Source organism: Barbus barbus (genome assembly GCF_936440315.1).
Source record: "Barbus barbus genome assembly, chromosome: 32".
In the NCBI taxonomy this organism is placed as follows: Eukaryota; Metazoa; Chordata; class Actinopteri; order Cypriniformes; family Cyprinidae; genus Barbus; species Barbus barbus.
The window spans coordinates 20,742,193-20,769,880 of NC_136760.1; the positions used below are offsets into that span (position 1 = coordinate 20,742,193).

Here is a 27,688-nt window from a genome sequence, read left to right on the forward strand (position 1 = left end):
TCCAAGTAGGAATACTAGAATAAACTTTTCCATGACAGCTGCCATAAGCACTCATAATTCTACTTTAAACATCTAATGACATCTGTCATGACCACTAATGAGTTAATGAATTACATTCATTATGTAATATTTTGGAAATTACATTGTACAGTGTCACAGAATAAAACAATCATTGTTGTCATTCAGGCATTTTGCATTTTACCAAACTATTTTTGTGACCACCTGAGTGTGGTTATCAGGTTTTAATGCATCAAGAACAGATCTGTTAAAAATATCTGCACCCATTGCCCTTGGATTAATCAATAGCATATTCAGTCCCTGAGTCTTTGGCAACAGTAGAACAGGTGTTTCTTACCTTGAAAGACGTGGAAAAAAAGTCCTCCAGTCCCGAGTGCTCAGTGCAATCATGAAAAAGCCGAATGTTGTCTGAGACCAAACAGGGAGCACTGTACTGCAGCCGGAGCAGGGCCAGGGTGGGGTAGACAGCACACGGCATCCCTCAGAAAAATCTTAATAAGGTTTGTCGTTTAATGGTTTAACTTTTCCAATGATGCATGTAACGGGGGGCAATTACACTAAGTGATTTATTGTACCCAGGCTGCAGTTAAATTTCAAAACATTTCATCGTGGCACAATCCAATCCTTGTAAACAAACAGAAAATAAACATTGCCGTATTTTCCCCTCCTGGGCTTTCAGCATTATATTTATGTCAGGCCAGAAGTGCCAAGTAAATCAATCAGCCAGACGTCTGACAGTTTGGAGGTCCGACCGAAGGCTGAAGTTAAAGCATGTTTATGGGAAGGACTGGGGCCCATAATGCCTATATTTAGGGCCGTCCCAAAGTCCTAATAATGCCAACTGTGTGTGACAGCGCAATATCGGCCAACTCGCCCATTAATTTATAGTTTGTTCAATTAACCACACGTAGTAGCCAGATGTCAATCTTCAGAGCGCAGGAAATTGCACCTCAGGACTGCTAATATGGCTGCCTTTTCCACTGCGCCGTCGACCCCCGTGTAAGACCTAGGCTAGGTTAGACCCTCTTTTTTTCGAGTTGACAACACGCACTTTATCATCTCCCCCGGAGAGCTCTCGTCTCCGGGGGTTTGGGCTGGGCCAGTGAAAGAGGGTTTCTTCAGCCATGTATTTATTTGTTTATTTTGCTGTCATGGTCTATGACTAAGGCTCTGAAAGAAAATGCAGTAGTATTCACGGCCTATGAGGAGGACTGGTCAAGCGGGATTCATTTTACCATGACAAATCTATATGGCCAAACACAGTCCTGTGTGTTCCAGATGACCATCGACTACATTCATCCACACCTCTCCCCTTCATCCCATACGGCTGAATTCATCTGCCACTGTGCTAACACAAGTAGTGTGAGCTTGAAGAATTAATGGTAGTGTAACGGGCTTCCTGTTGTTTCAGTCAGGACTTTTATTTTTGGTTTATGTAAGTTTGGGATGCATTTGATAAGTCTGATATTGCATGTCTTTTTCACATTACAATTTTGATTATAAACAAGTTGATGAATTTGTAAAAGCAAAGCAAAAACTATTATGCCCTGCCTACACTGAAAAAAAATTGTGAAGAAACAATTTTACTTAGACATTTCTAGTAAATTTCACTATTACAAAAATGGCAAATTACACATTGATTTAACTTGAAATTTTGAAGTAGGAAGACTAATAGGGTATTTTCTTGAAATCATTTTTTACAGTGTGTGTGTAAAATATATTTTTCATATTAATTCACGTAGTCAATATGTGTATGATTTTTTTTAACTGCAGGAGGTTTCTGGAAGTAAAAATCCTGGTCATTATCTCCATATAGAATAGATTTTCTGCAGTAACACATAAATCCTTTAGGACAGAGCTACCATGAGCTCAGAGGCTGTTAAATTATGATATATGCTTCTGGAGAAGCCACAAGTTTAAATTTAACTTTATTTCAGAAAAATCTCTGTTGAAAAAGCCAGCATATGCTGGTTAGGTATTTTTTTGAAGCATGGTTGCTGGACATGAGCTGGTTCAAGCTGGTCCTCAGCTGGTCCTAAGCAACTAGCTCCTGCTCAGGACCAGCTCAGAACCAGCACCTGACCAGCTTAAACCCACTCAAATCAGCAGTCATGCTTCAAAACATACCTAACCAACATATGCTCCATTTTATAAAAAGGATAACTAAACTTCTGGTGAAGAACCACAAAGCTAGTTTATCAAGCTTTTCTTTGCATCTTGTCTGTGTTCGCTTCCCCTTTCTTTCAAATTCTGTCTGTTTTTCTAATGGTAGATTGTTCGTGTTGTTTTTGGGTACTGGTTTATGTTTACCTCAGTAGCTGTTGAGTATTGTGTTTTCTAGGTTCACGTTGGCCTTCTTGCTGAGTTTTGATGAGTTCATGTTCTTTGTAAACCATCTTCTGTTTATTTGGTTCTGCTTTGTTTGATTTTTGTTGCTTTTAATTTTTTTTTACATGGGTTTAAAACTTTTTTATTGCTTGAAAGCCTCTTTGTTACACTACCCATATTACTCAAGAAAGATAAACCAATCAGAAACCGCTGTTTCTACACAAATACAGATTGCTGCTCCATACACTCCCAAAATAAATATATATTTTGCAATAAAGTCAAAATATATTGTTAATACATATTGTACTGTAGTTTTTGTATTTCATTTAGTCAATCTCAACTCTTCATAGAATGAAGTCTTCATTTCCTTATTAAGGAATTTATGTAATCTGGTATCTGTTTGTAATGTTGTATTCGTCTCAGAGTTGGTTGGTTTGGTTCAAGGCCAATAAAACACTTTATTGAAAAATATTTTATTGCCCACAGAGGAAATGATTATTGAAACAAAATTCCAGTTCCAAGGCCACTGAACAAATGGATGGCCAGTGTTGTGCTTTATTGTACAAAAGCACAAATGTGTCATTCAATTTCATTTCATAGCAGAGCACCTATATTTTCTACACTACACAGGTTTGAAGTAAGACACTGTGACTTTACACCTCACCTTTAGACTGAAATGCAAATATCCAGAAGCTACAAAAATCATACTCATTGCAATACATGAAAAGTCTCATTACCAGACCTCTGTGTTGTGTTTCAGTTGTCAGTTTAGAAAGCAGAGATGCCCATCTCTCAGCGCTGGTGCAGGAAGCCCAAAGGAGAGCTAGCGAGCTATCCACCCAGGTGATGAGAGAGAGTCTCAGCCTGGAAACATCTGACAAGGAAAAACAGCTCAAAGCTTGGGAGTGGAGATGCAAACTCTACAAGCGAATGCGAACAGGATTCGAGCATGCACGTAAGTCAAACCCGAGTCTGCTTCTGATGCCTAACCTCTCAGGGGATAAAAAGGTCATTCATATGCTATACTACAATACCAAATGCATTGAACTAGCCTTATTTACTATCAGTCCTGTCTAATCTATCAGCATCTCTGTGAAAAGGTCATCTGTTCCCATATCGGCCCCACCTGTTCACTTTATTGGAGTGGCAAGACTCTGCAAACAAGCCACTATGATCATTTGGCCCACAGATATTAATATCAGGTTGATTGGCCTGAAATGACTCTTGAGCTGCGAACACACACAATAGTGTCCTTCTCACCCTCCTGTCATATTGATTACTCGTTATATCAGGCAAGTTTCGTTGGCTTCTCTTTGTAAACAACCTCAAGTGAAGGCAGCCGTGATAAATCAGCAACGCTTTGCTGCAGACACTCTCAAACATAAGATTGCAGAGAAATACTCAGAGGTCTATGAAAAGGATTTCAGGAAAACCAAGGGGACCATTAGCTGGGCTGTGTGCTTTGGGTTACAAGTACAAAATGAAGGTGCTAACAAGAATAAATCGTGCATGTACATATAAATGGACATAAAAAGGACAGCATTCAGCCAAACAAACTACAGCTAGATTCACAGTTTGCATTCTTAAATAGAGATACATTTACTTAAGAAAAAAAATGATGTAATATATCAAGTCTTGTTTTCTGAAACATTTGTCAAAATGAGTTTATTCTTAAAACTAGAAAAATTATCTGCAAATGGGGTTAGAAAAAAAGCATAAACTCACAATATTGATACATTTGACAAAAAAGCCATTTATTTCAAGCAAGTGTATCTTGATTTAAGAATATTTAGATACCAGTACTGAAAAACAAGACAAAAATGGTTTACTCTCACGCAAAATGGATTTCTATTGAAATGAGTGGATTTCACCTCCAAACAGTTTGTTGATCACTGGTAAATGTGAACGCACCTTCAGAAAAAACAGTGTTTTCCACTGCTGTTGGATTCCCCTTGGGCAGACAGCGGCTCCATTTAAACTGACAGCAGGTCAACAGTAAAGCAATAAACAGATATTACATCCCAACTGTGAAGGACAATTGGATGTCTATTTAAAGGCGTAAGCAATTTCAGACTTTATTTTCATTCATTGTGAAAATATATGGTCAGTCGAGCCACTTTTGTGTGCAGACATTCAAACACTTCTCCCCATTTTCCATTAGTCTGCCCGACAGATATTGCCCCAAAAACATAGCTAATGCTGCCGAGTCGGGCTGGTTGAGATGCTCAGACAGAGCAGAATGTTTTGATGTCGGTACAATGTTCATACTTATGGGGAATCAACCTGCAAATGGATTACTTATAGTTGTCTTTGCACATAGTTGTATTTTATTGGAATATATTATCATCAAAAATTACACGTTACTTGTATTTGTGGTTATTTAATTATCAACAGCAATTGTTCTCCCGTCCCTACAGTAAAAGCACAGTGCAAATAAGCTATGTGCAAGTTATTTTATGTGACCTTTGAACTGGCTCTTTCAGGTCCACCGGAGGCTCCGTTGATGGTGCGTCTGAGTGTGACCGGCAGCACGTCTCTCACTGTTAGCTTTCAGGAACCTGCCAGCATGAACTCTGCTGTAGTGACCAAATACAAAGGTCAGTGCAGCTTTAATGTGCATCTGTCTGTATACACATGCATATACCAGATTGCCTTGATGAAGAGTTAAATTGTATTATGCAAGATACAGAAAAATTACTGCTTTCCCACCCCAACATATTAATTTAATTTAATTATTTCATTAAAATTAAGTAATTTAATTTAATTAAAAAATTCAGTAAATTAATTAAATCAATTAGTTACAGTATCATTATTACAGTATTGGTATCTGTTATTGTTTTTTGTTTTTTTAAACCGATAAGGGATTTGTTCATCATTTAACATTCCACATTACTTAACTAACAAATTGTTTGAAAGGGGCGGAGAAGAGGTGTTTATTACTTTTACTAGCAGTTACACCTATTTTCAACAGATGAAAAACAGGTACCCTTTGACTTCAATTGGGGCCAAGTCATATCTACGCATCTGAATATTATAGAGATTTGGAGATAGGATCTTTTATCAATCGAGATATGTATCAGTGAGCAGCCACCCTAAACCCTCTTAGCAACCACTCTCAACAGCATAGCAATGTGGTGCAGAGTTTTGCATGGACAAAACCACTCATGTTTTCTAATATACATATCTAGTTATTCAAGCTATAATGTTGTTGTAGCTCTAATTTCTGTAGGTGACGTTAAAATGGTCCAGTTTCATTCTGTCCTATTTAATTTCTTTAGACTCCACTCAGTTCTCAGCTTTTAACTCTGTTTAATGTGTGATGATGTCCGTTGTAGTGGAATGGAGCTGTTTGAAGGACTTCTCTTTATTAGCCGGAGAGATGATTCTCGAGAATTTGCCGTCCCTGAAATGCACAATAACAGGTCTTACCACGGTAAGATAAAATTACCGCACATTCTTTACTGTGTACCAGTCACGTTAAGTCATGAACAAGGAGAAATGTTTTCTCAGAATATCACAATGTAGTCTGTTGTGCGCCAATACAAAGATTATTATCTGTTCATTCACTGTACAGAAAAAAAACTTCTAAAAGTTTTTTAGGTAAAAAGTAAATAATAAATACATTTTAGTGAATAATGCACTTCATTTTAACCCTTAGATGCATACCTCGGGTCATTAGTGACCCGGGACGTCATTCGCTACCCTCTCTCTTCTTCATTTTTTAAAAGTTAGACACCAACTTTCTTAGTATTCCTCAATCTATTCATTATAAAATATATCAAATGAAAATAATAATAATAAAAAAAAAAGTCTGTTTTCTGATTATTTTTTTGTAAAAAAGTGTATAGGGTTGCTAGAAACCCGAGGTGTGTAGCAAGTATATTTTTCCTTCGCAAAAATAATTATATATCCAGTGACTCAATACATGCAATTCACCTTTATTCCTTGAGGTGGCACTGTTTGACGTGCCGTTTCACTCATAATTACCGCAGGCATAAAACTGGCTTGAATGGCTTTATTGCAGAGCGGTACTGTATGCGATGAAATATAAATGTCACAGTCATTTGAAGGTGAATAAGCTGCCAGCAATCAAAATATTGATTTTGAAGTAATTTAAGATGATAGTTTTGAGAATATGGTTGATAATATGCGAATATGAGCCAGATGCTGAATGTACTGGGAAAGTGCACTCTGATGATGGCAGCGATGGTAAAATCATCTGCTCAAATTGAGCCCTTCTACTGTAAGTTTCAAAAGGTAACAAAATATGCTTTATGCTATTCTTTTGTAAATGTTCTTAAAATATCAAGAGCGTTTTTTTGCTATTGCAGCAGTTAGAGATCCATCCGTGTTGAATATGTAGGTCCGGGTCGCTAAAGACCCAAATATGTAATAATGATTGGTGAAACATTCATGCATTTAAGGGTTAAAAGTAAATGGTATTAAGAATAAATAAGGAATTATATAACTTTATTATTTATACAAGCCTCACATACATTCTTTTAGATAAACATGAATAATTATTAAAAAAAACAATAATGTATACTGTAAATACATCTATTTAAATACATTAAATACATGAAATAAATTTAGTCATGCAAAAGGGTTTAAAAAAGCTATATAGTGCTAAAACTCTTAGATAAGAGCCTTAAAGTACAGCTGTAGATCATAGAATTTCATTTTGCAAATTTATGCACTTTTCTGTGCCATTTTATAGTAAAACAAATGTTGAACATGTCTGCAGTAAATTATTATGTGTTACCTTATGTCCAGAAAACTCCACTGAAATTACAGCTTGTTGTTGTGTTGTAAGTGATTTCTGAGATATTTGTCTGTTTGTTACAGGGTAGACAATACTACGTTCAAATCTCCGCCTACAATATGAAAGGCTGGGGTCCGGCACAACTCTCTCAGCCTCCCTCTGCTGTTCCCTCCAGTAAGTTCTGCAAAGCAGCCACAGTTCCCAAGTACCACATTAAACGATAATTTATAAAAAACCATACTACAGCTCCAAACATCATTGACTGGAAAGTTCTTGAACCTTTGAGCACTGCGTCAGCATAGTTTTGTGCTTCTAAATCAAATATCATGTCTGTTAAAAAGAGAGAAAATTGTGTTGATTGTAGCCAACATCCTTGGATGTAGGACTGCGCTATTATTTAACCATCACGACTTCTACTCATCCTGCCGCATTTCATACTCTCTGGATCTGGCCTTGAGTTTCAGCTTTCAAATAAACTCTACAAAGAAAAATGAACTGTGTCATAGGGGTGACAAGTTTTGCGTCAGTAACCAATCCAGCATTATAAAACAGCATGTACGCAATGCAGACACAGAGAATTGTTTGGGTGAAATTAACATTTTATAAAATTGATTTGAAGGAGCATCTATTGTTAGGCTGTCCTTTTTAACTCTTTATAATACATTACGTTCAAATGACCCTCTCTTGGAAATGAGTCACTATTCTGTAAATGCCCCAACAACTTGTCAGCTTATTTTGTTTATTATTTTGGGATACTTTAGGATTATTAGACAAGCTTCTGCTCTTTTTGTGCAAGTCTGACAGAATCAAATGAAATGTCTTTTGACATCTAGAAAATGTCACAAAATTGAGTTTTGTGTAATATTGCTCTCTGTTAGACTGGAAGGACTGCGATGTGAGAGAGAGCAGGAGGAGAGGTCACATTGAGGCTATGGAGAGGCTTTTACAGCAGGTTCGAGCCACACACCAGCACTACTGCTGTGGAGGTACACACACACACACACACACACACACACACAGATCAGTCCTAGTGATTCACATACATAACACAAACATCTCTAAGTATAAGCACACTATCACACTTTTATCTCACTTTTACACTCATCTTTTATTGATATATTTGTACACAAAAATGAGATTGGGATCGAGAATTGATGTGATGTAGCAAGACACTGGAGCACATGTGATGCCTCCTGTGAGATACTTAAGTCGATTTACATTATCTTATATGATGTCGGTGTAAGCTCACACATGTAAAATATTTAAATTTAGGGTTCAGAATGTTTTTTTTTTTTTTAGAAATTAACAATTTTATTTAGAAAAGATGCATTAAATAGACATTTTAATTTAATATAAAAATTTTTAATTTCAAATAAATGCTGTTAAATGCAGATTCTTGTTCAAACAAGAATCTGAATTAGAAAATAGCATGGTTTCCACAAAATATTTTTTCTTTAGCACGAATTCAGCATATTAGAAAGCTTTCCGGAAATATCATTTGACACTGAAGACTGGAGTAATTGCTACTGAAATTTCAGCTTTTTCATCACAGGAATGAATTACAATTCTAAAATATATTAAAATAGACAACAGTTATTTAAATTCTGATAATATTTCACAAAATGACTATTTTTACTTTTTTTGGTAAGCATAAGAGATTTAAAAAACATTTAAAAGAAAATAGTGCATTAGTGTGTTTCAAACATATTTCAGTTTTATGAGCTTGTATTGATTAAACAATTATACTCAGAATGGTCAACATCCCCATTTGTCTTAATATCAAACTGGTCCTCCTACCTGCCTTCAGAGCATAATAAATCGCCACAGTAGCGTAGGTGTATTTAATCATGTTTGAAAGTTTCTGTAATATCTCTGCTCTCCCATGTGAGCCTGAAAACCTATTGCACTGTAAATGGTTCAGAACATTGGGAATCTCATCCCCGCTGCATTGTGATCAGTGGTGCGGGGACAAATTTTAATTCTAAGTGATTAAGTGATTCTACACAGTCCAGTCACAAACTAAACCTTCTCTTTGGTACTTTTCATAAATTCCATAAATATGGCCTTGTAGACAGCCCACACTTTTTTAACAGAAAGATGTGATATTTATCTGTTTGTATATTTTCAATAATAGATATATGCATATTACGGAAGCGTATTGCATTCACTTGAGGAAAAAAAATCTACTCTGTTTTTCTGAATTAATGACTTAATTATCTCAGAATTACGAGATAATTTTTAAAGAAAAAAAAAGTTTTTGCTCTGTTTTTCTGAATTAATGACTTAATTATCTCAGAATTACGAGATAATTTTTAATGAAAAAAAAGTTTTTGCTCTGTTTTTCTGAATTAATGACTTAATTATCTCGTAATTATCTCGTAATTCAGAAAAACAGAGTAGATTTTTTTTCCTCAAGTGAATGCAATACGCTTCCGTAGCATATACCTATTGCTAGATTTTTAAAATATCCATATATCTATTAGGGTTGAGCCGACATCCTGACCCCCCCGCAATCCGCCGCATCCCAATACCGTGTTTGGGAAGAAAATGACGTGTGCTACGGAACCCCTAAAGAGAATAAATACGAGATGGGAGGAAAATACATATTTCAATACTTTCTCTCGCAGTTATATCATTGGGTAGGCTAATTATACTATATTGTATTTAATTGCGGGCATCAGGGAGCCACTATTATGCCTGGCATTGAAACTGTTTTTGAATGCACGATCGCTTTTTAATTTCACTTCCGAGTTTCGCGATCGCGCGAGTTACTCTGTTTATACTATGGAGTACTTACCACACATTTTACAAGATTAAATGTGTTTGTCAGTGGTGCTGAGGATCTGCAACCCTTTCGCCATGGTCCTCAGTCATCTGTCCTTACTTTGTTTATGTGGTAAGTGAAATGTTATGTACTGTAATGTAACAGGCAAACGTTAGCAATCGTTATGTGTTTCCCGTGTCTTTCTGAATATGGATTCACACTTCGGGTACACCCCCTAACTCCCCCCACCCCCCGATGTCATCGTCCATCACGATGTTTTACTGTAGACATCGTCCGATGCCAATTTTGTAGACATCGCCCAACCCTAATGTCTATCTAAAAGTAGGCTGGATATCCTCTGAATCAGAGCAGGAAGTTCCATTGTGAAATTCACCAGATGACTTCATCCTCATCCTCTGTTTTTTTGCTCAGCTGGTGCTCTTTTATTTGCTTTTTTTATTGTGTTTGGTCTTTCCCTTGTCTGTCTCTCATAATCCTCTCACTTTTCTCATCATCTCTCTCTCTCTGCCCATTTCTCTCTCACTTCCACCCATCTGCCCACTCACCAGAAATCCCTCCCTCCCATCATCCTCTCGTCTTCTAAGTCCGCACTTCTTCCAGTAGATTAACTCTGTATTAAAGTGACGAAATGAAGCATGGTCAAAGTGTTTTGACTCAAGTATGGCCATCCAGAGCAGTATGAATACGCTCTCTCAGCATTCCTGCTTCCTGCCTTCCTACGCTCTTCATGCAAGTAGCGAGGCAGGGGAGGAGGACATGTAAATAAATAATGTTTTAATACATTTATCCATTTTAGATTTTAACATCTATGTGTCAAACATGTCGTCCATATAGTGCAGCACTGTAAATCACAGGGCTCAAGCACAGACACCTTTAAAAAGAGGCAGGCTGGACGTAGCGTGAAGCGTAGACAGTCTGCTTTGGCCTCAAGCCCACTCTCTAGCCCAGAGGCCGGTCGCCGAGGTATAGAAGAACGCTGTTCCTGGTGCTGACAGTACTGCGCTGCTCACAAACAGCAGCTTCATTAGCCAGCTATGCAGCCGGCCACAAGCAGGAGGGGGGTGAGCAAAAAAACGGCATCACTCATCTGTTTAGAAGTCAACACTAATGATGTCAGAGCGATGGCTGCCAGCGTCGCAAATGAATTTATTGAATTGATTCTGTGAGAAAAACACTGTAAGACACTGAGAGTTTTTATTGATGTGGAAAGCCGAAAAACAGTAAGAACTATGCAAAAATAACACATCTGTCTTTGTCTGTTTTATTTTAGAGAGAATGTGGGTATTTGCATTGCAAAAAAAAAGCATTTTCTTCATTAGTATGTTTGTCTTGTTTTTCAGTAAGACATTAGCACAAATTTATTTAAAAAAATAATGTAAATAATGTTTGACAATAAGAGAATAGGCCTATAAATATCTTTAAAACACATAAATTTAACTTTAAAAAATGTGTTGGATAATAATAGAATATTTTCAGGATGGTTGGTAAAAACTCTTGTAAAAAATATTTGAATAAAAATTATTTGAAATTTATCCTCATAACAAATATATTTAATTAATATTTATAGTTTTCTTCTTGTGAGTGTGTTTTTGGATTTGTCATACAATAACCAGTGTGTCACAAATTTCACAATTAATCTCTTCTATGCTCATCTGTTTCATTTGTAAATATGTGCAATGTGTAAATATATGATTTTGGACTTATGAGTTTTCGGTGTGGGCGTTATATATAGAATATATTGAATAGTAAAAAGTGCAGTTCAAATATTCAAAAAAATAAAGAAAAATCATTAAAGAAAAATGATTTAATTGTTTTTAAATTCTAAAGCCATGTGAATAAAGGCTTTTTAATTTTTTCACACTACTCGAGTGTCTTGGATTTATGAGTTTTTGATTATACGAAAGAATCCCGCATCCAAAGAGCACCGATGAATGGATTTTTTTACACCCCAGCAGCACTTCTTTTCATATCTGTGAATATATAATATATTGTTTGTTTTTCTTACCATACATAGTCAAATATTTGTATTTTATAATTTTTTTTATTTTAATGATAAATCTGATATAATGTAATGTGGTTTATATATATATATATACACACACACACACAAATATATAAATTTACATATACATGTGTGTGTGTGTGTGTGTGTTTGTGTATATATATATATATATATATATATATATATATATATACAGTATATATACACGCACACACAGTATATATAATCTCTGAAAACATGTCTTATTCAATTTTGCTTCTAAGTTTACATTTATTAATTGTTCCCTTTTATCCAAACCATCTTATTAAAAGTAGGAATGTCACAATTTTTGAGCCAATTTCAAGTTTTAAATGTAAGCTAGAATTCTGTGAAATGCAAAAAATAAGAGAATGAGCAAACAAGAATACATTTCTTCAGAAATTAATGTAGTTTTAAGGAAATTTAGAGATGTTTACTGGAAAACAAGATAAAAAAAATACTACTGATTATGAAATTTATTTGCAATATGTGTGTATTATATGTCCCCATAAGCACACATGTTGGCATAGGCAAAGTATGTAGCCAAGTTATTTTTGAAGTGATGGTGTTCGAAAATAAATCTGCAAAATTAATCAGCATCGGTACAATGACACCACTATAAAAACCGCTCTGAAAAAAATGCAGGTCATTTAAGCAGAGGTTATCTTAATTTATGATGTGTATATGTGGAGCTGAGAGGTTGCTCTCAAGCCGAGGGGTGTGTGTGTGCGTCGCACACACAGCTCCCAGTGTTCCTGCATGAGACACAGCAACACCCACACGCACAACGCGATCGCTCACACGCACACCTCTGCGTTCACCGCCACGGCTATGTAAGCGCTTTCTGTCAGCGAAGGCCTGGAAAGTCTGGCCACGATCGTTATGGATGATCTCGCTCGCTCTCGTATGTTGAAAAGGGTCCGTTGACCCCTGCTAAATTAGTTAGAAAATGAAGAATGCTACCAGCGCTCGCTCACTCACCTCATTTCATGGTTGCACTCACTGTGCGGTAGACAGATGGATTGCCAAGTCATTAATCAAAGGCGATCCGTTTTTTTCCCTTTTGCTTTCATAAATGAAAAGGCATTTCTTTATTTATTTAGTGTGACAGTTTGGCGGCACAGGAGGCCAATGCACTCATGTCTTATAATCTGCTTGTCAAAGCCAGTTAACCTTCTGAGGCAGAAATAAATACAAATTCTGCACTCAGCTTATCAACACGTGCAATGGCTCTATTTGTGCAGACTGAGAACTACCGCTGAACTTCACATAAAAAATGTTAAAATGGATTTAATGTGTTTGCAAAGTGGATAATTATATTCTCACTCCTACTTGTTGTGATACAAAAATTGCAGTTGACATCCTAACCTTAAAATCTGGTTGTGATATTCCAATCAAACTTGACTTTTTTTCAGTAGGGACCTAATTGTCTCGAGATTCCAGTAAGATTCCGTGTTGCGGTTTTGAGGTTACGTTATGTTGATATCTAGCCAAGCAGGAAACAATCAGTGTGTGCATTTAATCACGTACTGTTAACAGTCGCCACTGTAGGGTCAAAGGGGCCAAGGGTTAATCTTCTTAAGGGACTTTTAAGACACATTATTCCTTGAGGGGTTTGATAGTGATTTTCAAATGGAAAATCTGCCTTCCTACCTCCCTTTCAAGCCCCTCCAGTGGAGACACAGAGACTAGGGTTAGCGTGATTGCTCTCACAGTGACTCGTTCGCTCTGACGGCCACTTTCACGTTGTAAACAGCTTCTCAGCCAAATAGATTGTTCCGTCTGCCCTGCTGTTTACACGGGGAGCAATTACGTGACGCTTAATTTCATGAAAACAGGGATGTCTGAAGATTGTCATCGCTGAAATGTGGGCTGATATGGCTGCGCTTGAAGCGGGAGATATGCAGCTGAAATGTTCCAGATAACCGGTTTGTCGGTGGCCTGACTCCCCCGAACCCTCTCTTACACCCCTGAGGCTCTTTCACCCTGTCTGTCTTCAAAGTTCCCTATGTTTATTCCTTCATTCAGCATGTTGTTTGGTGTGTTTTACTCTTTACAATGATGTTTTTGTGTCTTGATGACAAGACTGTTTTCAAGTAATTCTGAAATGTTAATCTGCTGAGGATGACCAAAACTACATAGTTCATACTCAAGTTAATCATTGGGTTTTCTAAACAACCAGTCAATCTTAACCAAAATGAATACAAGAACCAACTAGAGTATGATTTTCCATTGTAGGTCTCTCACACTATCTTCAGTCTCCCATATGAGTTTATATATTTTATTGTTTTCACCTCTTTGTTTATCTTGACTCCATTTCTTGCTTCTCTTTTTTCCAGACACATCAAAGTTGCAGAATCCGAGTCGAAAACAGTCAGTGTCCCGGAGCCTGAAACACCTTTTTCATTCCTCTACTAAATTTGTCAAGAGTCTCAAAAGGTAGTATGAGCATATTACAAAAAATAGGTGGCACTTCCCACAGATAGATTACATATTGGTGTCACATTAGCTTTATTATAGCATTAGAGGCATAAATGGTAATTATTGTATTGTTGTACTTTCAGACATGTGCTTGAAAGTAGTTTTGACCACATTAAATGTTTTTATCCTCAGCCTTAAAATGGTAATTTGGCCTTTTCCACCTCAGGTGTTTTTGACCTCTTCGACTGAATACAGCAATCAAAATCAAACAACAATGTCATGATTTTTAAAGAATGTTTTGAATTAATGATTATGGGCCAGATTTACTAACAGCTTGAGCCAGCGCAAACCGTCTTTTGGCGTTAAAATAGTACTGTCAGGATTGACTAAAGACGCACAGTGAAGAATTAGCGCTGAAAAGGCGTGGGCACAGTTATTTTTGCACTTGACCTTATTGAATTTGTTGGAGATTCCCTTTCAGACGCAAAATTTATGGGAGGAGAGTATTAAAATGAATCACGCAATATGATTTACTAACATTTGCGCTCATGAAATTTCTGGTTTTCGCGCCATTATTTAATCCCAAATAAAGCATGTCTTAAAGCAGGCGGTAATTTGCGCTGCTCTTGGTAGATTGCGCTGGTCATTATGGAAATGAGATATTGCATCTGTGTTCTTTCATTTGTGCCTGATCAGTAAATCACACGCAGAATTTTCCCCTCCTGTCAGCGCTTTTATGGATTTGCACTCTTAACGCTAATTTGCTTGGTTTAGTAAATATGGCCCCAAATTGTCACGGAAACACTTAGAGAACACCGTGGAAAGAACAAGGTCTGGGTCCAAATGCAGGAAAGACGGCTTTAATAAGAAACAAAAAGGCCAACAAGGCAAAAAAACAAAGCAGCATAAGGAATGGGATACAAGTTGGCAACACAGTGCATGTATTCCCAGAGATGAACAAACACTACAAACAATTACAATTAATTCACCCAGGCAGAGTGGTGAGAGAGAGGAGACTATATAGTCTGTGGCAATGGGGAACAGCTGAGGGTGTAATAATGAGTGTCAGGTGAATGATATGCGGCAGGTGTATGCAGTTTAGGGGAATGGAGTCCGGGAGGACGGGAGATGGTGACCTCTAGTGTAGAAAGGTAGAACTGCAGCCCGGACTCGTGACAGGACCCCTCCTCTAAGGAACGGCTTCCAGACGTTCCCAAGCACCTATCCAGGGGGATGGCAGAGCGTGGGCGGAAACGGCGGGATGGGGGGGGACCAGGTCCGTGTGCTGGATGGGGACCTGGGGCCTGAGGCAGCGCCGGCGGGGTGGAGACCCAGGGCAGAACCAGCGGCCACCACAGCGGTGTGTGTGGAGCTGCCACCTTGGAGCGGATAATGGCGGGCTCCACTGCTTCGGGGGGCACATCAGCGGACACCGCCGCCTCGAGGGAACCTTGAGCAGACACTGCCGCTTCGGGAGATCTGTGAGCGGGAACCACCACCTCGGGAGACTCGTGAGCCTGCACTGCAGCTTCGGGAAAACCTAAAGTGAGCTCTGCCGCTTCGGAGGGAACATCAGTGGGCTCCGCCGCTTCGGGAAGGCCTGTAGTGAGCTCTGCGGCCTCGGAGGCAACATCAGCAGACTCCGCCACTTTGAAAAGGCCTGAAGTGAGCTCCGCTGCCTCGGAGGGGACATCAGTGCGCTCCGCCGCTTCGGGAAGGCCTGAAGTGAGCTCTGCTGCCTCGGAGGGAACATCAGCGAGCTCCGCCGCTTCGGGAAGGCATTGAGGACTCCGCCGCTTTGAGAGCCTTGTGAGCGGGCACCGCCACCTTGGGAGGAGCGTGAGCAGGAACTGCTGCCTCGGGAGGACCGCAAGCAACCCACGCCGCTCGCACCGACATCAGCGGGGGTTCCTGCACACTGCGTATCAGCCCAGGACGCTCCGGGAAGGGGCGCGAGGTACTGGGTGCGGCCGACGAGGCTTCTGACGCCCCTTGGATCGCCGCGTCAGGAGAACTGTGAGCGGGCTCCGCAGCTACCTCCACCCTGAAGGTTGAGCCTCTCAAGTACAGAGCCCGATTGACATACTCCTCCAGTGATTCCTCGGGGTGCCAGTAAGGCATAAGGGACTTGAAGGGCTCAGCTAGGCCTCCCCAGAAGAAGACCATGAGATAGGTCTTCTCAGTAGCCGACCGCCGAGCTCCTCCAACGAAGTCCCTGGCATAATCCTCAATGCTCCGGTCTCCCTGGCGGATGTTGAGGAACCTTCCTGCTGGACCCATGTTTGCTGGTTGAATTCTGTCACGGAACACTTAGAGAGCACCGTGGAAAGAACAAGGTCTGGGTCCAAATGCAGGAAAGACGGCTTTAATAAGAAACAAAAAGGCCAACAAGGCAAAAAACAAAGCAGCATAAGAAATGGGATACAAGTCGGCAACACAGTGCATGTATCCCAAGAGATGAACAAAAAATTACAATTAATTCACCCAGGCAGAGTGGTGAGAGAGAGGAGACCATATGTGGCAATGGGGAACAGCTGAGGGTGTAATAATGAGTGTCAGGTGAATGATATGCGGCAGGTGTGTGTAGTTTAGGGGAATGGAGGACGGGAGATGGTGACCTCTAGTGGAGAAAGGAAAAACTGCAGCCCGGACTCGTGACACAAATAACTGTATATTTTGCCTTTATTTATAATTATCATTTATTTATAATTAATTGTGATATTAAATGATCTGTAAAAAAAAAAAAAAAAATTTAATGACAGAAAACAATTTAGTCTGTTTAAATTTTGATGTTTATGTAATATTTATTGCTAGAAAATGTCAAAATTGCTGTCTAGGGTTTTAAATGGAAAGAGTTGCAAAAATGGCAAACTTTAATAAACTTTTTCTAATGAATAGAAAACAAAACTTTTATAATTATTACAAAGTACTATAATACTGCTTTGTTGTACTGCTCATTTTTTAGTTGCTTTGGTATCTCTACTAATGAATATGTAAAATATAAATATAATATTTTCTTTTTTATCTAAACTTTAAAAAAACACATATCACTAAATATTTGCTAAAATAGAAAAAAGAGCCCTTTTTAGAAATCTCAGAGCCTATTTTGTACTCTATTCTTGGAAAGTGCTAAGCCTTATAGAATTGACATTACAGCTGAATATGCTGAATTCGCCTTGTTCTGATTAGGTTCTCTTGGCTTCTCTTTTTTTTCAGGGGAGTTTATATAGCATCAGTATTTTACCATAAGGACAGTCTGCTAGTGACTAATGAGGATCAGATCCCCATAGTGGAGGTGGACGACTCCTACAGCAGCTCCCTCATGCAGGACTTTCTGTGGTTCACCAAGGTATGCAAAAACATACAGTCAACCGCGACATTAAGCAGTGGAGAGGTCAGCACGGAGATACTGCTCTAAAGTAACGTGCGTTTTGTTAACGCTGAACTGAAACATACATTTTCAATGTTTTCTTAACACATCTCTTTGACAAGTGTCAATATTTTTGTTGGCTTCTTCTAAATGCAGCCTGCGGTCAACTTAGCGTCCTAAATATATTCTGTCAAAGTGAACAATCACCACACTTTTGACGTTAGGCCACGCGTTTGTAATTAGCCCATCATTACAAGGCTAAAGTGGTGCGATGCAAGAAGCAGAGAGGGTCTTTGCAGAATAAAGCTCTTTGTTTGATGGCCAAATACTTCTAGATTTTATGGTGAGATTGGAGGTAAAGTTATACTCACAGAACGAGTCTTGCAGCATTTTAAGCGCTCATGTCCAAATCCAAATGTTTATTTTACAACTTGTCTCCTAATATCCAACTAAAAAATGAAAGTTCGTCAAGGCAGATTTCGATGTTAGCTTGATAAACCTTGTCTCCAAGTTTAAAATAGTTTGAAGGTCAAACAGTCGCATAAACAGGCAGGCACAGATGGTTTCTTCTTTAAGAATGATGCACTTTTCCGTCTAAAGCACCTTATAGCAGGGATGTCGCCTCACTGAAGATAAAGCACTCTGGCATTCATGCACAGACTTTGAATGATGTCGAGGAATTAGGTAAATAGCTTCCTCCAACTTCACAAGTGTGCGTGTGTGTTTATTTTGCAGCTGTCCTGTATGTGGGAAGACGTCCGGTGGCTGAGACAGAGCCTGGCAGTCTCCACCTCTTCCTCTTCCACTCTGCAGTCCAGACAGAAGATGCTGGCGGCCGCGGGCCAACTGCAGGTTTGCCAGCCCGTGATGAGCCTTGCTAACAATTTATCACTATAATGGGATTTGATCTCAGTGCAAATTGAAATTGAGTGAGATAATCTCTTATGTGGGATTCTGAGCGGAGTGTGTGCCGGTGTTTGTGTTTGAGCATATTTCATATTGCATAACAATTATTTTGGCCAGCATGCACTACTTAACTGCTTTTTAGTACAATAATGCATTTTTTCTCTGGAAGCTGAATTAAAGTATTTTAAATATTTATTTTTACCTCAATGCAATACATATACAATATAACTCTTAGTTTATATATTGTATTATTAAATAATTATCAAATTTAAAATATTATTTTATTAATAAAAAATATATATATACATTTTGAGATAATTACACATACTTTGTGCTTTGTCCTTTTTGTCAGGTATTTTGTATTTCTGTTGAGGACAGTCATATATTATTATCGTTTCATGATGGTTTCAATGTTAATATAAAAATATTAACAATTGTTTTGTAGTGGACACCATGCACAGCATCAAAAGGTTAAATTCTTTTCTATTTCTTTCTCCAAATAGAATCTTCTGGGCACTCACAATTTGGGCCGAGTCCACTATGAGCCCATTAAGGATCGCCATGGGAATGTGCTGCTTGTGACAGTGAGGGAGATGGATAGCCTTTATTCCTTTTTCAATGGTAAATGGATGCAGGTATCCAAGCTACAGAGTCAGAGGAAGTCTCTATCCACTCCTGAGGAACCATATGCCCTGGACATCCTTGTCATAACCATACAGGTTACAACAGCTCTGTCCTGACTCAAACATCAACTTTTGCGCCGTTTATTCTATAGACATTAATGATACCCCAAATAATCCACTATTAATTTCTTATTCATAAAAGAAGGTAATTTAAACTGTCATTTGTAGGACATTCTGGCCTATCAGAGACGAAGTCAGCACCGGCTGTCCTCAGGGCTTTATCTGGGTTACCTGAAGCTCAGCAGTTCTGTGGATCAGATCAAAGTTTTGGTTCCTCAACGTATGCCCAACATGCTCTGCCACACCAAGATACGAGACAACTGGAATGTGTCAAGGTTAGCAGTGTTCTTCATGACTACTGATGACTTTTACACCTATGTTTACTGCTATTTCTTATTATTTGTGTTTTTCTCTTTAAATCAGAGGTGTCATGGGCTATTTTGAACTCAATGTTAAGTAGTTAGAAAGTTTTATTTATTATTTTTTTTTTTTTACTTTGGTCTACCCATTTAGACCACTTGCAGATTGCCCATTATGATGTTATCATTATGAGCTACTTATGGATGCCTGTTTCAAAAATAAAAAGGTAGTTGCCACTTTTTATCTCCCAATTCTGATTTTCTTTTTTTTGAATTCTGAGGACAAAAGTCAGAATATCCAGATATAAACTCAGAATCACAAAATGTTGTATTTTTTATTTTGCGGCAGAAACAAAAAATGGAATTGCTAGACGTAAACTCAGAACTCGTAGAAAAATTGCAAAATATAAACTGAAATATAAACAGAATTGCAAGAGAAGAAGTCAGAGTTCTGAATTTATATCTCATAACTCTTAATATTTCAGAATTGCAAGAAAAAAGTCTAAATTGTTAGAATAAAAAAACAATTATCCTTTGATTTTTTTTAACCCCATGGTGGAAATAAGCTTCCATAGCTAGTCCCACAAATTTACAGGAAACTAACTTGGGATTTTTAAATGAAAAATGCAAATTTGTGCTAATGAAAAGTAAGACTCTAGATAATATGTGACACAACAAATGATAAATTTGTTGGGCTTGCTTTAGGGAAAATAGAATATTCTGAATATATTAAACTAATTAAACTAGTAAATGAGTGTGAATGTGTTTTTAGCATATTTTTCCTCAAATTATCCTGCATTTCGCAGTTCTCAGAAGCCCTTTTTTCTCTTTAAGTCTTTTTTTTCATGTCAAAATGTATTGAAGAAAAAAAGACCCTAGGTTTAAAAGCATTGGACGAAGACAATTAAAGCACGTATTCAAAGCCTGTAATTAAAGCATAGAATTATTTCTAATTTTTTATAGATTTTTCACTTTGAACATAGTACCAGCAAATGTATATGTACGTCTTGACTCATCAGGAAAACGTTCATGCAATCTAATGAATGTTATTGATATGGACGTTCAGTTTTAAACCTTTTATAGTACAGAGGCAAGTTAATATTTCTTACTGGTGAAGCGAATACGAGCTCTCCAGACCGAGTGTACCTGAAAAGATTGAAATATGCCTGAACTCCGTGTCGGGCTCCCCCTCACCACAGGCTTACATAGTTTCTTGACACCACCATTTTTTACAGTCAAAACAAAACTGCTATTTGTTTTTGTTCGGTAAAGGAGCTATTTATTTATTTTCATCTCGGGGCATGGTGTTGACCTTGGTAGGTAGCTAGAGACAGGGAGAGTATTATCCTGCAGCTCTGTGTGGTAGTAAAACTAAATTTACTACGGGGCCGGACTGTGGAAGTCAGTGGGAGGTTCACACAGGATGATGCCCACTCACGGCTCGAGGAAAATCTCTAGAGCAAAGAAATTCTCCCTTTTTTCCACCAACATATCCCCTAGATGCTAGCCTTGAGGGTGTCCTTGAGACTAAGACCAAATTACTATATTTTGCCCCATCATCTTAACCGCATACTGTGAGCTGATGCTTTTCTTCCTCTCAGTTTTTATGAAATTTATAGAAAGTTAAATGAATTTTAAATCATTTTACCTCACTGTAAAAATCTGGTTTTCTCTATAATTTGCCAACATGATATATGGATATTTTCACACAGATAATAATGCAAAACCTAATTCAATTATTTTTAAATTCTCTGCAATAATTTACAAATACTTAAGGGTCGTCACTTTTCTAGGCATTCCTTTTAGCATTTTTGGACATTAAACTAGTGCTTTTCTTAGTGTAGCATGTTCATATTAAAAGGAAATATTGTTGAGTGGTTGGTCACAAGCATCACACCAAACCTTACTCTCAAAATCAGACCTAACATGCCATCCCACTAGCCTTTGGAAACCACTCTGTCGAGGGCTCTTCTGGAAAGAGTAATATAGAGCTGTGTGTATGTTGACTAAACACTGTCTCTTCCCACCCAGGGATGAGTGGGAATGGCTGCAGTCACTGTCTGGCCCTGTGGAGGTGGAAACAGCAGTTCAGGCTACAGACTACCTCCTCTTCTCTGAGCTTGAGACGGCCATTAAGGGTCTGCTGCACCAGATCAATGTACCTCTCCACCAGGTACTGCAGTCTACAGGACAAGTCTGTGGTAACTTGGTGAAAAGCACCACCCACAATCATCAAAAACTAAAGTTTACCAATATTTTTTAGTTTTAAAATGGTTAAAATAGCAAATTGTTTGAAAAGCGAGATTAAAGTTTAAAGCTTATTTTAAACTGTAGTGTGAATAGTGGGAATACTTTGAGACGTGGATGGATGGATGGATAGATAGATAGATAGATAGATAGATAGATAGATAGATAGATAGATAGATAGATAGATAGATAGATAGATAGATAGATAGATAGATAGATAGATAGATAGATAGATAGATAGATACATAGATTGTGCTATACTATACTATAGATACTACATATAAATTGTGGTTACCATAGTTTTGTAAGAGTAACTTTTTTGTCTGTACTGCTGAGTTTTAGGAATTTTTGCTTGCTACTTAGTTACGGCATAACATTGTTACCCTTCGACCCCCATGGGTTAAAGTCTGTGTGTGTGTCTCTGTGTGTCCCGCACAGGCCAAGCACTTCCGTCTCTACACACATGAGGTGCTGGAGCTGGGTCACAATGTGTCCTTTCTTCTGCTGCTGCCTGCCTCAGACGACGTTTGCTCTGCCCCGGGACAGACCAACCCCTACACACCACACTCGGGGTTCCTCAACCTCCCTCTTCAAATGTTTGAGCTCGGTACACTGGCTTCTGTTTCAACCTCTACAATATTAGCTCAGTTGGCCTTATAAAAATCCACAGATTCCTCCCCCCTCTGCCCCCAGTCACACTCCCTTAGGACCTCTAGTAAATCAAGCAGACACACACACACATGCAGACACCAGTGGGGTGGCGGTGCGTACCAAGGCTAGCCAAACAGCCACCCACCCCCCTCGCTGAGCCCAGACTGTGTAAAATAAGGAAAGGTTAAACAAGTAATCAATATTATAATTCAATAAAATGTGTTTTAAAGAACGGCAGATCATTTTCATTCAAATAGCAGGGTTTGTTTTCAGTGTGCTTGTATGCTTAGCAGTGGTGCCAGTTAGAACACTTAGAAGCTTATTCAGCTGCTGTTGTGGGGAGAGTTTAAAACTACTTTTTAAACGATATACTGTGAGGTAGTTTCAACCCAAACACCATACACTTGTAAACCACCCACAGATTTCCATTACAAAAACGTCTTTTAAAAAGATTCGTCAGTGTTTTTCGGACATTAATGATAACCTTCCTAGGGTCTAAATTTCACGCGCACACCACCCAGTGAAGTCAATTTGAAAAATGCAATAACATCTGACTAGTGTTGCCCTTATATGACAGTGTCCATTACTAACTGTGGCATTATATATTTTTTGTCTCCCGTGTGCAGTTCACTTCTGCTCATATAAGGAGAAATTTATCAGTCTTTATTGCCGGCTGTCCTCAGTGCTGGACCTGGACGCTCTAATTACCCAGCAGGCTTTTAGAGAGGCCATCACTGACTCAGAGGTGTCCACAGCCAAACAGAGACACCAGCACATATTGGACTACATTCAGGTATGGTCTGTGAAGGGTAATGTGATTTGTCATTTTTTTCCTCTCCCTTGTTCCAAATTATACGATAAACAAAAAAGATTTCTCTTTATAAATTACATTTTGCATAATATAATCCTTTATAGTATTTCTTTTTCTCTCTTATCCCAAAGTATATGACAAACAAAAAAATTCCTCTTTAAAAGTTATATTTTTACATAATTTAAATTTGCTCTATATTGAATGTATTGATGGAGCAATGCCATTTTTAGCTTCTTTTATGGTTTATTTTTACAAAAAGTACAAAGTACTTAAAAGCTTGGACTAAAATATTATACAAAATTATAATTAGTCACCATATGCAAACACTATTTCTGTTGCAGTATCTTTTGGGGTGACATTTGTTCAAGCTAAATACCTGATCTGAACATGTAGCATTTTCTTCTCATTTCTTCACTTAAATCTCGTTTAAATAGACGTTTTATAAGATCTGTGTTATTTTGTGTTTAGTACAGCTTGTTGTACGTCTTGGAACTATGTTAGTTCAGGAATCATTTGCAAATGAATCTCAACTGTGATTGGAGCAGTCAGTGTGAGCCCACTTTGCACATCCATCACAACAAATCCATTTCCTCCCGGTTGAAGTAATTTGTTGCACTGCAGACATTTTGCATCTTCGTCCTTAGGCCGTGAGGACACAGGAATGTGACCAAAACATTGCCTTTAAACCTTCAGGTCATGGGACCTCGAAGGACATCAGATGAATGTCCAGTTTAGATGGGAATGTGGTCAAGATAGACTGGTTTATAGGCGCTGCTCCAGGAATGCAACCTGGATTCCCTGAGGATCACTGACTGAATATGACACTTTAAAACCTTTATTTATAAGATATAATTGAGTTCATGATTTTATCTACAGCTAGTAACAGAGACAGTCACAGAGAGGACGCTCAGTCAGATCAAACTTAAAACCGGATCCAATCCAAAATGATTCTGAATCTAGTGATAAAGGATTTAATAGAAAGACCATTATCAGTGTTGTATTGCAAACCCTCAAACAAGACAACATTTCAAAAAGTGAAAACAGTACCGGTGTAATATGATATATTTTATCCAAATCTATTTTAAACAATATATACTAATTCTTGTATAATAATCATTCTGCTTATAATTAGTTTAATGGCCTGATATTAAATAGCGCAAAAACATATAGGCTAATTGGACAAAAATCTAAAAGGTGATTAACAATTGTCAGTTTTATTTTATGAAATGGTGACCAGTCACAACAAAATACACTCCAAAAAGGGAGTTTTTCTGGCAATGCAGTGTAAGAACCATTTGGGTTCCTCAAAGAACCTTTTCTGTGAGAGCAGTTCTTAAAAGAATCATTTTTTTTCTTAGTGTGAAAAATATTTTTATAATACGAAGAATGATTTTCCACTATAATGACCCTTTTTTGTGTAATGGGAAAGTTCAATGAATGTTAAAGGTTCTTCATAGAACCGTCGATGCTAATAATCAACCTTTATTTTTGAGAATATGAATAAAATCTTGGTGTTAAAAAAAATTTATGTCCATTTTTGTCAGCTATTTGTCAACCTGCTTCTTTAGTTTTACAACTTTCAGCAGTCTTAAAAATAGGGAAAGTAATTACAGACAATAAAAAATATAAATTTATGATTTGTTTTATATTATTAAAAAAGACATAACAGTGTTCTTGGTGGTGTTTTTGGTCTTCAACAGGGAATTTACACTATATAATATGCTTTTGCATTTTCAACAGTCACTAAAAAAATATTGATTAATCACCTTGAATAAATGAGAACTATTGTTATTAATGTTTTTGAAGTAAGTCTCTTATGTTCACCAAGGCAGCATTTATTTGGTCAAAAAATGCAATAAAAACAGTAATATTTTGAAATATTTTTACAATTTAAATTAACAAATTTCTATTTGAATATATTTTCAAATGTAATTTATTCCTGTAATGGCAAAGCTGAATTTTCAGCAGCTATTACTACAGTCTTCAGTATCACATGATTAGAAATTATTCTGAAATTATTCTAATATGCTCAAATAAAATATCTTATTGTTATCAAATTTGAAAACAGTTGTGCTGCTTAATATACATTTTTTTTCAGGAATTTACTGATCTCCAACTTTTGAATGGTATTGCATTTGGTCATTTCAGTCTTATGTCAATGCAATGACTTTATAGGTCAGAACATATGCGCAACATATAGCAACAACCAGGTGTTTAGGATAGTGCTATGGTGGTGTTTTATTGCTATTTCGGATTTTAAAAATGTTTGTACACTATCTGAAATGATGGTTTACTGCTTCATTCCCTTTTATTAGCCACATTCGTGTTGTTTCAATTACAACTTTTAGCAATACGTCATTCATGTTTCAGTCCTGAGGATCACATGTTTATTCCCAGCCGCTTGGGAGTGTTGGAAACATCAAACTACAAAAACAATTTAAACTAATAATCCAATTAGGATAGTTTATTGATGTCATAAAGCATAACTACTAGACGTATAAACTGTAAAACAAGTTGTTTTTCTTGTGTCGAAATTTCAATAACAGCTCAGCAGACTCTCTCACAATTCGACTTGAAAGAGAGGCGTGTGTTAAGTGTGCCGGTCTGAAATAATCCCTCTCCGCCACCCCGGTCTGGACGATTAATTGAGATTGACCACAAAACCACAAGAGTGTTTGTGTGATGTCAGGTCCAAGAGGCGCTGGAAAAAAGCAGCACACTGACCACAGATTACACAGCGCCTAAGAGCGACGAGGGGAAAAAATAATACCGATCAATGAGTGTGACTGCGTGAATGTGTGTGTGGGGCTGAGCAATGTGGCATCAATTAGCGTGAAAACCTTAATGTTCCAAGAGGCGGCGAACCAGAAAGAGCCACGTCTGTCAGAGTGGTGGAAAGTGCTCTCGTGCGAGAGGGCAGGTTTATATCGCTGTGAGGTCCTCTCAAAGAGCTAACGGCAGACCGCAAAATGCGTGTTTTAGATGCATGGGGTGAGATGTGTCATTGAGACGGAGCTTCTATGACACTCAAATGCAAATTTTGGGCTTTAAGATGGCAGATTTACAAGTTGCTGCTATATAATGCAAGTGAAATAAGCTACTAGTTAATCTGATATTACTCACTGCTATAGAGTTAGTTCAGGGCCCAGATTTTACTATGGACATAAAGGGGTGAACCCAAAGGATACCAAAGTTGTGCATGATTCAAACGTTAACAAAAATGTTCTTAAATCTAAAACTCAAATTGTTAACATGACAGGCTGAGAAGGAACATTGACTGTTAGTTTTGAAATATCTCTTGAATTTGAATGTTTTCCTTGACAGCCAGTAACTCACTACACTAAACAAATTATACTTGACACAAACCAATTATTATTCTCCTTGGAACTGAACCTTTATTTAATGTAATACGACTCACGTTTTTTATCTACTTTGTGTTGGTTTTTTATAGCTTCAGGATAAAGCAGCCTGTCTCTGATTATGTTGCATTGGTCTAATATTTTAACATTTGTTGCCAAATATTTCGCACCAAAGTACTGTCGAGTTTGATTTCACAGCCCTTTTCTCATCCCTGTTAATGGTCAGGCCTATTCATTTTGCTCTCCTAAATATGCATGATTATATGGTCAGTTGCATTTTATTATTCCCATTTAACATTATTTCTCCATGCAGTCCACAGCCCTGTTGGAATGGCTGACAGGCAAACTGTCCATGTTAGATCTCTCTAGTATTTAAAAAAAAAAAGATTTCGCCAAATATTTTGCATCAGAATACTGTTGAGTTTGACTGCACAGCCTTTGACGCACATAAAAGGGAAAACATTTGCTCATCCCTTTAATAAGGTTCAGGAATATTAATTTTGCTATCCTAAATATGCACAATTATATGGTCAGTTACATTTTATTATTTCCATTTAACATAATTTTTCCCTGCTGTCTACGGCCCTATCAGAACAGACCTGTGATTCATTTTTGGGTTGAGAGATGCTATATTGGAGCACTGGGTATGATATAAGCCACCCTGCCTATTTATTCTTATTTTCCCCTAATTTGTTGCAATATTTCCCAGCCAGCAGCATCAGCCAAACATTTATTAGTTGAAGTAGTTTATTTCGCAACTTAAAGAAACTTATATTATTGCCCTTGTCATACTGGAGTCACCTCTGTGTCGTTAGAAGCCCGGCATATTTTCCAAAGGAGTCATCCTGTGGTGTCAAAGCTCATTCCCATAAGCTGGATCTCACATGGCATTTGCTAGAAAGAGCTCAGATTGCAGAGTGTTTTTTTTTTTCTCGTCTACCCTGCTTCATTTTTGTACAGCCTTTTTC

General features: G+C 37.8%; 1 protein-coding gene across 1 annotated transcript in view; it reads left to right on the forward strand.

The window, feature by feature from the left end:
• LOC306852730 (ankyrin repeat and fibronectin type-III domain-containing protein 1-like) overlaps positions 1-27,688 on the forward strand; it is a gene marked incomplete at its 5' end in the record, with an annotated part of 79,236 nt that overhangs the window by 45,501 nt on the left and 6,047 nt on the right. Inside the window, 13 exons of the mRNA XM_079389794.1 lie at positions 3,107-3,301; positions 4,830-4,943; positions 5,682-5,779; positions 7,192-7,282; positions 7,987-8,094; positions 14,253-14,352; positions 17,551-17,683; positions 18,440-18,556; positions 19,114-19,329; positions 19,462-19,628; positions 21,684-21,825; positions 22,338-22,506; positions 23,177-23,343. Of these exons, the coding sequence (XP_079245920.1) occupies positions 3,107-3,301; positions 4,830-4,943; positions 5,682-5,779; positions 7,192-7,282; positions 7,987-8,094; positions 14,253-14,352; positions 17,551-17,683; positions 18,440-18,556; positions 19,114-19,329; positions 19,462-19,628; positions 21,684-21,825; positions 22,338-22,506; positions 23,177-23,343 (1,817 nt within the window). The remainder of the gene's footprint in view (positions 1-3,106; positions 3,302-4,829; positions 4,944-5,681; positions 5,780-7,191; positions 7,283-7,986; positions 8,095-14,252; positions 14,353-17,550; positions 17,684-18,439; positions 18,557-19,113; positions 19,330-19,461; positions 19,629-21,683; positions 21,826-22,337; positions 22,507-23,176; positions 23,344-27,688) is intronic.